Source organism: Sparus aurata, chromosome 14 (genome assembly GCF_900880675.1).
Source record: "Sparus aurata chromosome 14, fSpaAur1.1, whole genome shotgun sequence".
NCBI lineage: Eukaryota > Metazoa > Chordata > Actinopteri > Spariformes > Sparidae > Sparus > Sparus aurata.
Genome location: NC_044200.1, coordinates 20,557,794 through 20,570,338, shown reverse-complemented (window position 1 = coordinate 20,570,338; position 12,545 = coordinate 20,557,794). Strand labels below are relative to the sequence as shown.

Sequence of the window (12,545 nt, the reverse complement as noted above, 5' to 3'; positions counted from 1 at the left end):
TAAAAAAGGCTCAACTTTTGTGTTATCCTTTTCTTCTTCTGTTTCAAGTATCATTAGAAATCTAAAGGTTTGAAGTTCTGAGACTAACAGACTTCAATCATTAACAACAAACTGATCTTAAAGGACAACACCATTTCAAACTGTTTGACTTTGTGGCGGACCCTGCCACCTTTCTAACTTCAAACTGTTTTTTTCCCAAATTTTACAGCTCATTAAATTTAGTTACAGTTAACAACAAACAAACAAAAGAAAAATTAATTACTTTTGTAAATATTACAATTCTTGGATTTCTTCTCCAAAACTACATGATGGCCCTTTAAAGTAAAGAGAAGAGAAGAGGAGGAGGAGGAGGAGGAGGAGGAGGATTCTCCAGAGAGGGCGGAGTACAGCGGAGGAAGGACCCGGGGTGGAGGCGTGACGGTCCCGGCTGGAGAGAGAAGGACTCTCCAAGCATTCTGCTGGCTGTGTGAGTGTGACCGGCTGTAGGCACTCTTGACAAAGTCAGCCATACGAATAGTACCTGAGTAAAAGTATTCCAGGTTCAAAAGTCTTTAAAGGGTTTTGTGTTTCTTACAAAAACATTTAAAGAGCCACCAGAAAACATTCCCTAAAGTTTATTCATTGTTTAACCGCGAAAAGAACCTTCTCGGAAGTTTCTGTAGAGGTTTTTTTCTTTCTTTCTTTCTTTATTGTTTTACAAAAAAACTTTTGGAAAACTGTCAGAGAACTTTCCCCAAAGGTTCTCTAAAGATATTTTGAGTAACCCTCATACAACGTTCCTTGACGGTAAGTCAGATGTTCACAGAACAGTACAGTGTTCTGCAAATTAAACCCACTACAGCATTTAACGTATGTTTTTATATGAATTCATAAGGAGTAATAATGAAATAATAATTTACAATTTGAACTAAGTTAAAATATGAGTCTTTAACATTTTATCCCGCTCTGAGCTATTACATATTTTCAACTCCCTCAAAGATTGATTTCTTGAATCTTCTTGAAGTTTTCCCTTTTTTTTTTAAACCCAATTGTTAAAGTAAAGTGTTATTCATCAAAATTTGACAGCTTGACCATCCAGTCAACTGTGTTTATTAACCCACAGACTTTGTGTTTACTTTCTACTGAGAAATTAGTTTTCCCCTTTATTTCTCTATTTTCATGATGCAGATTCACAAAGGCTCATAATGTGACTTTATTGCTGAAACATTTTTCATTCATCAGTTTATTGTAGGCTGCTCTACATCTCAGAAAAAAACAGTCTGTAGGTGTCATTAATCCATGTGAGACAAAAACAGGAACACTCAATATGTCATCAGAAATTTGCATAAGAGCAAACCTCTGCAGCCAATGGGGTTGTACTGGCAAATCTCTGTGAAGTGATTGGTTGCTCGAGTGACAGCAGGACAGTGTGAACAGATTTAAAAGTCGCCCTGTTGCACCAGGACAGCAGTCATCGGGAAAGATGGGTGGCATGACAGGAAGTCTTCTCCTTTTGCTGTTGGCCGGTGAGTTTACGATACTTCTGCTGCTACTTTAACCCTTCAATATGTCTTCAGATAGAATTATGTGTGTTTTGTAAACGTGGTTGTGTGATGTTGAGTGAATCCTTCAGACATATTGACACAAGTGGTTTAGATATCTATTATATTCTGATTTGAAAATGTATATGAAGCCAATGCAGTGACACTGTGACTGTGGTTTCTTCTTCTGATGCTGATTTATATCCTGGCATCTGAATTCTAAATCAGTTGGAGGAGTCAGTCTGATAGATGCAGAAGTAATGTCTGACACTGACAGACAGTTCTCTGTTTTGTACTTTGGGCACATTGCCAGTGGTCTGTTTTCCTAATCACTAATTTTACATTAGTTGCTTTTCCAGAGAAGCCATTTAATGTTGACTTTCTCTTTCAGGTTTCTCATTTAGCACCATGCTGGATCTGCAGAAGTGAACAATTTATGGTCATAACTGTAGAAACACTGAGTGTTTGTACCATGTGAAACTTATCTGGGATAATACGACCCACACTTCATTCTGTGGTGGATCTCTGATCAGTGACCAGTGGATTCTGACTGCAGCTCACTGCTGGGAGCCAGAATGGTGAGACATTTTTATTTAAAAACTATTAACAACATTTTTCTCACTTACACATTCAATCTGAAGGTAAGTAAGTAATTATTTGATTTAAAATTATAGCATTCACAAAAAAAAGATAGCATGGCTTCTGTTCATGTTCAGTACTGACATGTAATATTAAAATATTATATATTTACAGTGATGTGCCTCTTCGACCTCTTCTTACTTGTATGACAATCAAAGCAATTTTACGTGTGCATCCACGTGGTAACGAAACCACAAACCTGGTTTTAATCAAGTGAAGGTTCCTGACAGTAAAAAGGATCCTACTCCCAAGAAGTGAACTGTGGTCTTTCCCAATAATACGTCTGAAACCTAAAATCTTGAGGAACTCAAAATGAAAAATTGGCCGTTGCTTTCTGTTCCAGTGTGATGGTTCAGATTGCAGGTTATTTAACCACCACTGCATATCCTAATAAAACAATAAGTTAGATTAATCTTGTTTATTTTATAATAACAGTTTATATGTTTCTCACACTGAGTCTTCTCAATTGCAAACAGCATAAAGACAATATATTGTTTATCAGCTTCATTGATTCTTATGAACATATTATTCTGAGGTTGATACACACATCAAACAAGTTGGGTATGAAAGGAGCATCCTCGAGGGGCTCTGTTGTTCCCAAACAAGAATGGTCTGAGGTTCACCACTTTGTGACACACATAGTTGTTTAAAGGATATTACTACATGACTTACGACACTGTAAAACTGTGGTTGGTAAACAAAGTTTGTTTGCAAGTGATGTCTGTTTTTATTTCAGTTTTACACAGTGACCACAACATGATCAGAATCATTTCGTGTTTGGTAACTTGCAAACATATATTTTCATTAAGTACATTTTTATTTTATCTTAAAGATTTCTTTCTCATCAATTATATTCATGTATACACATTGTTAAATGTACATCTGTCAGTACACTTTCTTTTCAAGCTTAACTTTTTGAGACATGTTTAATAATAAAGTAGAAAAAATCTTGTATTTTATAAAAGTTTAAGTAATAATTAATATTGAGTCTCCAAGGGACCGACACAGCAGCATTTTCTTCATTTGTTAGTGGGATGTGTACGTTAAGTAGATAATGTAGTAAACAAAAAAACTCTCCATCCTGATGAAGTTGCGGATCTCAAATGTGCAGACATCAAGGCTATTGAATGTCCGTGGGTCAGTGATTTGAAAGAATATGAAACAGTGTTCTGTGGCAAAACTGATGACATAACTAAACCAGTGCTTGTTTGTGTCTTTTGGTACATCTGGGGTGGAACCTTCCATCCCTATGAGTAAATGCAGTTTTTTGGGTGGACAGTTAAAAAATGTGAACTCACCAAAATCCATTAGACAGATCTATACTGGATTTTTCCACTTCTTACTTGGAAGTGTCCTGGGCTTATTGAGCCAAAACTCTGAGATCAGGGCTCAGTCCTCGACCAAGTTCCGCCCCTCATCGGAGGCTCCAGGTCCACAAATTACTCATTCTGGGTAGTGGATTCCCACTAAAGGTCACACTCAGGCTTTGTGGATGACGCTCCACCGGAGTGGACCTGAATCTCTCTGGGGAGGATTCTTTGGCCGGGGGATGCAGCCAAAATCCTTGACTAGCTCAACTGGTGGTTTCGATCCTCAGATTACTCATTTCGGTTGGTGGACTCTCGTTAAAAGGTCACGTTCCTGCTTCGCTGATGACCTTCCACCAAAGTGGACCTGAATCTTTCTAGGAAAGTTCTTCTGGCCGGGGATGCGTCCCTTTTTCTGACTTCCCTGTCTGCCTCCTCATAGATTCCCAATAGCGCAACTGCCCTCTTGTCTCTGGCTTTTACTCCTGCTTTAGATAATCATAGCCTGCTGCTTTTTTCCAGGGTCCGGTTTTGTCATGTGCTCCCAACACTTCCCGGGCGCCCTGGTTAACTGGGCAGCATCTTCCTAGGAGACAGGATAGTATGGTGTTATCCCGTCTTTCGGGCTTAGGCTCTAGATGCGGTTTCTCATGACTCAACCCAGTTACCAGTGGTCCCCATAGTTTCCCTGCTTCTGTAAAGAAGTGAGTTTCTTCTAGGGGGTATTTTGGTGGCATGTCCTTCCAGAATATTAGGGGTGCTCCCCATCTGGTAGACATAACTTCACCTCTCCGCCAGTTTGCCTGTGGAGTGGGGTTTGGAGAGTTATGGCATAGGCAGTGTCCTGCCAACTCAGTATATGTCCTGTAAGTGGTTGGCATTGGTGAACATTAATGTCCTATTTTGTCATTCTCCGGTTCCCCGGCAAATGTTCTGGTGCTTTTGGATCATTAGTCCCGGGCCCACAGCTCTTCTGAGCTTGGCCTCTAGGGCATAAGCCACAGTCGGGTCAGGTCGGGTCGGGTCCTGTGAGGTATAGGCGGGGACCGTGCGTTTGCATGGTCCCCTTATCTGGTGCGTATGTGAACAAATAGACCGACCTCCGTTCTACGTTCACTTGGTCCCTTCTTGACTGTCCTCCCATGCCTCCTCTTCCCGGAGTGTTGTCCCAGGTTTGCGGTCCCATTTGGGCCAGAGGTAATTCTACAAACTTTTGCTCTAGTTCCCTGCTACTTGACATCGAGGTTTTGGCAGACGCTTGACCCTGGATCAGATCCTGAGATAAAGGGGCTAGGAGCCGGGACTCAATTGTCTGAAGCTTGAGTCCGTTTTCTGGACCTCCCAAGTGTTGAGGTCTAGTTTCTGTCTGGCCTGTTCGGCCTCCCTTTACGTTAGGTATAAGTAAGTGAAGGAAGAACTATCACTCATCCTCCCTCAGGGCCTGCATTAGGGCATCAAGCAAGTCTTCTTATTTGTGTTCGAATGTGACCAGGGCCTGTCCATATTTCTGCCAGGCCTTCTACTGCCACTAGGTTGCAGCACCACATTCAGGATACTGCAATAATTGAACTTTCCTGCTTGTGCAGGTCCGGTGGCCAGATTTCTGTGCAACATTACGGCATCACAGTTTTTCTGGTATTCTGCCCCAGCAATGCTTCTCATGGATAAGGCCATTTTCGCTCCATTAGACTGGCTAGAGATTTCCAGGTTCACTCATAGAGATTTTTGGGGGGCTACTTGCTCTTCTAAAGTTTCTTGATATATTATGATCTGTCCAATGAACAGGTCATTGTGAGACATCTTTAAGGCCTGTCTCTTAGGGTGGGACTCAGCTCTCTTGGCTTTGTCCCTGATTTCCGAGGGCGCTTCTTTTAGATCGCCTAAGGGAGTTGAGGTGCCTCTATGGCGCTCCTCTGGGTCCTTCCTTTGTCCTTTAAAAGTTGGTGGGTTACCCCTTTTATAATCCTACTTGAGAATCCCCAACTAGGGACGCCATGTTAAGAATCCAGCAATACCGACTTATTACTGAGCTCCCCTTATTTAAATAGACTGGAGAATCTAACAATTAATCAGCCCTGCGAGAAATAGGCTTACCAATCAGGTTAGGTTTTTCTTCAGATACATCGATTTGTATTGTACAGTTCTCAGATACACCTATTTGTATCCTACAATCCTGGGATACCCATTTGTATCCTAGGTTAAAGGCCTTTCATATCTTAGCTGGCTAAATGTCTCTTTGAGAAGTCATCCTCGTTCTGATTTCACTTATCCTGTTTCCCACTTGGGGATCCCCTCAGGGAGGTCTGGGAGGAGCAAGGCCCTAAGGCCTCACAATGAGATCTGGACTTAGTCCACCACCATGTACAGTATATATGGGTTTTTTCTCCTGAAAGATCTCAGGTTACACTAACCAAGGAGACACGAGAGTCAGAAGTGTAGTAAGGCAAAAGTTAAAACTGCTCTAGGCAGGCAGAATAAAACAAAACTTTTAAAATACAGTTTACCTCGCTTCTGAGAGTTACAGAATACCGTAACAAGCAAGCACTAAGTTTCTCTTCTAAAAAAGCTAATAGCTCAGAGCCCTTCGGCTGAGTTGCATCGTCTTTTTATCTGGAGGTCCATCGGGTCACCAGCTGTGGTCTCTCTTCAATGGAGGAAGCTGCGGTTGTGAATCAGAAAGTTCCTCCCTCCCTGTGCTGGTGGGGCAGAAGATTTCCAGCGATAGGAAAACTTCTTTCTGCAATGGCTGCTGCTGACTTCCTCTTTCTGGAGAAAATGATGCTGCTGACTTCCTCTTTCTGGAGAAACTGATGCTAGGGATCCACAAACATGTTGAACATGACCTGGCCTCTCAACAGATATTTACACCCCTTGTTCTACAACATAAAATAACCCAAAGAATGTCCCACAATTTTATCATAGAGTGTATCTCTGTCTTAAAATGGCGTTTGCTAACAAATGGCTAAATAAGACTTAAGAGTTTAATGCCAAACACAGATTCATCTATTCACTAGTTCATCTTTACCAGCCAATTTTAGTTACAAACTATTCTAACTCTGACTTTACAACTTGATCAGTGTATAGAAAATTAGAAAATGTTTATAGTGATTGTGTAGAGAGACGCTCACACCAGCAATATACTTTGGATACAACAATAGCTGTAGTATGACAAAGATTGGTTTGCGATATCAGGGCACAGTTTCTCTGGTATTCTGTATCAGTGATGGTTCTGAAAGCCAGAAATATCCCGTGTTCTCTCTTCATTGGCTGAAGCTAAGATTGTGTGTTCGACAATCAAGCGGTAATCAAGCTACTCCCTTTTTCTGCAACAGCTGCTGCTTACTTCCTCTTTCTGCAAACGTCCTCTACTGACTTTCTTTTTTTCTGCAATGGCTGCTGCTGATCCATTAACATGTTGAACTTGACCTGATCTCTAAACAGATATTTACACGTTTTGTTCTACAACATAAAATAAACCATTAAATGTCCCACAATTTAATCATAAGTTGCTTATCTGTCTTAAAATGGCCGTTGCTAACAAGTGGCTAAATGAGACTAAAGACGTTAATGCCGAACACAGACACATCTACTCACTAATCCATCTTTACCGGATGCCTTTAGTTACCAACTATTCTAACTCTAACTTTTACAACAGCAATATACTTTGGATACAACAATAGCCGAAGTGTGACAAAGTTTGTTTATTGAAATATAAGTGTACTATCATAAGGCTGCTGAATTTAAATACTATTCCTTTTCACCCTCTACACATCGGACTTCAGTCACAACACTGTGAACTGTCACCTCCAAAAGTTCTCCGATGATACAGCCATTATTGGATGTGTGTCTGAGGGGAATGAACAGGAATATAGAGGGGTCATCAACAACTTTGTGAACTAGTGTGAATGCAACCACCAGCATATAAACACCAGTAAAACAAAGGAGATGGTGATTAACTTCCAGAGAAGACACCACAGATCGCACCAGTGAATATTCAGGGTTTAAACATAGAGATGGTGGCAAAATACAAATACCTGGGTGTTCACCTTAACAATAAACTGGACTGGACTGACAATACAGATGGCCTGTACAAGAAGGGCCAAAGTCGCCTCCATCTGCTGAGGAGACTGAGGTCCTTAGTAGTGCAGAAAAAATTACTTCGAAGATTTTATTACACTGTGGTGGCATCAGCGCTCCTTTATGCAGTGGTCTGCTGGGGATGTAGCAGCTCGGACAGGGACAGGAAGAGATAAACAAACTTGTTAGGAGAGCCAGCTCTCTCATGGACTGTCTGCTGGATTCCATAGCGGTGGTGGGTGAGAGGAGGATGTTAGCCAAGCTGACGTCAATCATGGACAACACCTGTCACCCCCTGCACCAGACTGTGGAAGCCTTGAGCAGTTCTTTCAGCAGCAGACTCTTACACCCACTGTGTAAGAAGGAGCGCTACCGCAGATCATTCATCAGAAAGCCATCAGACTGTTTACCTGAACATCACTTTCCACTCTTGTTTTTTTCAAAAATGTCTTTGTTTTTTTTCTATTTCACCGTACACGTATTTGTCTGATTCTTTGTCTTGACTTGGTTGCATCTTAAGCTGTTGTAACAAGCGAATTTCCCCATTGTGGGATAAGTAAAGGTCCCCCTTTTGCTGCCAAAACAGCCCTGACCCGTCAAGGCATGGACTCCACTAGACCCCTGAAGGTGTGCTGTGGTATCTGATCTGTAACATCTGTAACAACATGTTAGCAGCAGATACTTTAAGTCCTGTATGTTGCGAGGTAGGGCCTCCATGGATCTTTGCCCAGCACATCCCACAGATGGTTGATTGGATTGAGATCAGGGGAAGTTGGAGGACAAGTCAACACCTCAAACTCATTGTTGTGCTCCCCAAACCATTCCTGAACCACTTTTGCTGTGCGGCACTGCGTATTATCCTGCTGAAAGAGGCCACAGCCATCAAGGAATACTGTTTCATGAAAGGGTGTACATGGTCTGCACCAATGTTCAGGTAGGTGGTACATGTCAAAGTACCATCCACATGGAGGGCAGGACCCAAGGATTCCCAGCAGAATATTGCCCAAAGCGTCACACTGCCTCCACCGGCTTTCCTTCTTCCCATAGTGCATCCTGGTGCCATGTGTTCCCCAGGTAAGTGATGCACACGCACCTGGACATGCATGTGATGTAAGAGAAAACGTGATTCATCAGACCAGGCCACCTTCTTCAATTGCTCCATGGTCCAGTTCTGATACTAAGTGCCCATTGTTTGGCGCTTTTGGCGGTGGACAGGGGTCAGCATGGGCACCCTGACTGGTCTGCAGCTATGCAGCCCCATACGCAACAAACTGCGATGCACTGTGTATTCTGACACCTTTCTATCAGAACCAGCATTAACTTCTTCAGCAATTTTAGCAACAGTAGCTCGTCTGTTGGATCGGACCACACTGGGCAGGTGCATCAATGACCCTTGGCTGCCCATGACCCTGTCGCTGGTTTACCACTGTTCCTTCCTTGGATCACTTTTGATAGATACTGACCACTGCAGACTGGGAAAACCCACAAGAGCTGGAGTTTTGGAGATGCTCTGACCCAGTCGTCTAGCCATCACCCTTGTCAAACTCGCTCAAATCCTTATGTTTGCCCATTTTTCCTGGCCACATCAACGTTGAGGACAACATGTTCACTTGCTGCCTAGTATATCCCCCCCACTAACAGGTGCCTTGATGAAGAGATCACTGTTGTCAGTGGCCATGATGTTATGCTTGATGAGTGTTGAGGTGTATTATCGACGAACTTTAGCTCCCCTTAGGAAAAGCCAACAGCAGGAGAAAATATTTGATCTTCGGCCGATAGTTAGTCAGCAAAACATGAAAATACCCTGATCACTGTCTTTATTAACCCACAGACATTGTGTTCACTTTCTACCAAAAAAACTTTTTCCCTCTCATCTCTTTATTTTTATAAAGCAGATTCACAAAGGCCCATAAGTGTGACTTTATTCCTCTATTTTTAATTCATTAGTGCCATTTTGGCTGCTCTACATGCCAGAAAAGAAACAGTCTGTAACTATCATTACTTCATGTGAGACAAAAACAGGAACACTCGATTAATGATAAGAAATTTGCACAAGAGCGAACCTCTGCAGCCAATGGGGTTGTATTGATAAACCTTTGTGAGGTGATTGGTGGCTCGAGTGACAACAGGACAGTGTGAACATATTTAAAAAGTCGCCCCTGTTACACCAGGACAGCAGACATCGAGAAAGATGGGTGGCATGACAGGAAGTCTTCTCCTTTTGCTGTGGGCTGGTGAGTTAACGATCCTTCTGCTGCTACTTTAATCCTTCGATATGCCTTCAGATAGAATTATGCGTGTTTTTTAAACTTGGAAGATTGATGTTGAGTGATTCCTTCAGACATGCTGACTCTGATAGAGGCAGCAGTAATGTTTGACACTGACAGACACTTCGGGCACATTGTCTTACTTCTGTTTTATAGTTCCTAATTTCCTCGTCAGTTCTTTTCTAGAGAAGACAATAAAGGTTTAAGTATGTGGTATGATGCATCTCTGAGTGACAAGCAGTTGTTTCAGAGGTTGAGACAACAGATATTGGATGGCATTCAGGGTAGAGATGTCAGGGCCTTTAGTCAAACTCAAGGTCTGGTAGTTTAGTCTGTTGCCACAAATACTGTCACTATTTACAATGTAGTGTTTGCTTTTTTACAAAGGCAGAGGAGAAAATGACACTAGCTAACTCTCATATTAGAAAATTACTAGGAGACTGACAATGTCGAATCAGTGTGTAGAATCACAGTAAAGAGAAATGTGTAATACCAAATGTAAAACAAAGATACAAAAAAATTTACCAGATTTCCATGAGGACCGACTTCTGTTGTTTTCTATGAAGACCACTGTTGTTACTCAAAGTCAACTCCACTTTCTCTTTCAGGTGTCTCAGTGAGCACCATGGTGGATCTGCAGAAGAGAATCATTAACGGTCACGACTGTAATAACAACGAGCGTCAGTACCATGTGCAGTTGCAAATACAAAAACCGACTGCCCTTAGCGACTTCTGTGGTGGCTCTCTGATCGGAAACCAGTGGATTCTGACTGCAGCTCACTGCTGGCAGCCGGGATGGTGAGAAATCTTCATTTAAAAACTATTAACATATTTCTCACTTATAAATTCAATCAGAAGTTAAATAAGTAATTTTTTGATATAAATATAAAACATTCACAAAATAAAGATAGCATGGTTTATGGTCATGTTAAGTACTGACATGTAATATAACAATATTATGTATTTACAGTGATGTTCCTCTTTGACCTCTTCTTACTTGTAGGTTAATCACAGCAATTCTACGTGTGCACCCACGTGGTAACGAAGTCAATGTGCCAATCCACATGAATAACATTCATAAAGAGGGTACAGCTGACATCATGCTGCTGAAACTGCCTGCACCTGCAAATGGTGTTCATCAAATAGCGCTTCCTGACTGTGTTCGTCATCCTCTTCCCAGGAAGTGAGTTGTGATCTTCCCCCTTCAATAAGTCTGAAAGCTCAAAACTTGAGGAACTCAAAATGAAAACCTGACCTTGGCTTTTTCTCCTTTTCATTGTGTTTCAGTGTGATGGTTCAGATTGCAGGTCATGGATCCACCACTGCAGGTCCTGGTGGAACAAGAAGTGAGATTATTTTGTTTATTTTCTAATATCAATGATATATGTTTATCACACAATGAGTGTTCTCAGTTTTGTATTTTTATAAAGCTGATTCCATTAGGGATGTTGTATGAAACATAAATAAAGCACGTCATAGTTTGTTGATCCTTTTTGACAATTCTTCAATTGCAGATAGCACAAAGACAAGTTGGGTATGAAAGGAGCATCCTCGAAAGGCTCAGTTGTTTTTTGCTAATTAATTATATTTATGTACACATTGTAAGATCTGTACATTTTCTTTTCAAGCTTAACCTATTAGAATTCAAAAGACAGTTGAGACTTAATAATAAAGTAGATGAATAGCCTCAGTTCAAGACTTTTAAAAAAATCCTTGTTGTTTGAATACATTTTATAATAGTAAAAGTAAGTATTAATATTAAGGCTCCACCGGTAACACGCAGCAGTTTTCTTCATTCGCTGGTGAAATGTGTACAAGTTAATAATGTGAAAAAAAAAACACCTTTTATATTCTCCTCTAGCTCCTGGTATGGTACAACATCTCAAATGTGCAAACATCAGGGCTGTTGACTGTCCACGGTTCAACCAAAATCTGTATCAGCGGAAGTTCTGTGGCGCAACTACTGACAGAAATAATCCAGTGGGTGGATGTTTGGTGAGTATGAATGACTTCTAACCTCATATCTTTTCAACAGTCACTACAAGTTTTTACACTTTATTAAAGAATAATTATTTCAGAAGTCTGTAACAAACAATATAAACATGTCTTTCACAGGGCGACTCTGGTGGAGGAGTCGTGTACAATAACAGGATTTATGGTGTCATTAGTGGAGTTCATCCCACACACGTCTGTACTGGTCCGGATAATTACGAGGGGGTCTGTGGATCCATGCAGTGGATCGAAAATACCATGAGAAATAATTGACAATGTAAAGGCATGTTTTGGGTGTGGTTAACTGTGAAGTATCACATCAGTTAAATATACAGTTGATACATTTACAATTAATTGGTTTACAGTAAATGTTCAGCTATCATTAGAAGTTAATTATTGAGATTCTTACTGTTAAACTGTTGTTACGATAAAAAGAAAACAGATTTCTACAATTACACATTTTCCTGTAAGTAAATTGAATAAATTGAGTGGATTTTGCTGTTTATTACAGTTTTTCTTTCATTTTCTTAAAAGGAAAAACTACAAAGGTATATTAATACCTGTTTCCTTTTAACCACACTGATAACAATGCTGAACACGACTGTCCTTACAGTGATGTCATGAGGTAATAATGATGTCAAATAAAGACGACTTGCAAACGTTATCTTGTTGATCATTGTCTCTGTTCAGTGTCACATCCGCACAGAAACTCTTGCTCTGTGCTCATGAACCACATCTGATGT

The 12,545-nt window shown here is 40.9% G+C and overlaps 1 protein-coding gene across 2 annotated transcripts; it reads left to right on the top strand.

Moving 5' to 3' along the window:
- Positions 1-1,430: 1,430 nt before the first annotated feature.
- LOC115595231 (anionic trypsin-2-like) lies at positions 1,431-12,466 on the top strand. 2 transcript variants are annotated; one of them, XM_030439432.1, is made up of 6 exons: positions 1,431-1,505; positions 10,419-10,608; positions 10,814-10,993; positions 11,098-11,156; positions 11,672-11,805; positions 11,926-12,466. In XM_030439432.1, exons 1-6 carry the CDS (start codon positions 1,463-1,465, stop codon positions 12,073-12,075), a joined length of 756 nt encoding a protein of 251 aa, XP_030295292.1. In that variant the 5' UTR covers positions 1,431-1,462; the 3' UTR covers positions 12,076-12,466. The 2 variants fall into 2 exon arrangements, with proteins under 2 accessions (XP_030295292.1, XP_030295291.1); XM_030439431.1 differs by lacking the exon at positions 1,431-1,505 and adding an exon at positions 9,514-9,777.
- Positions 12,467-12,545: the final 79 nt, after the last annotated feature.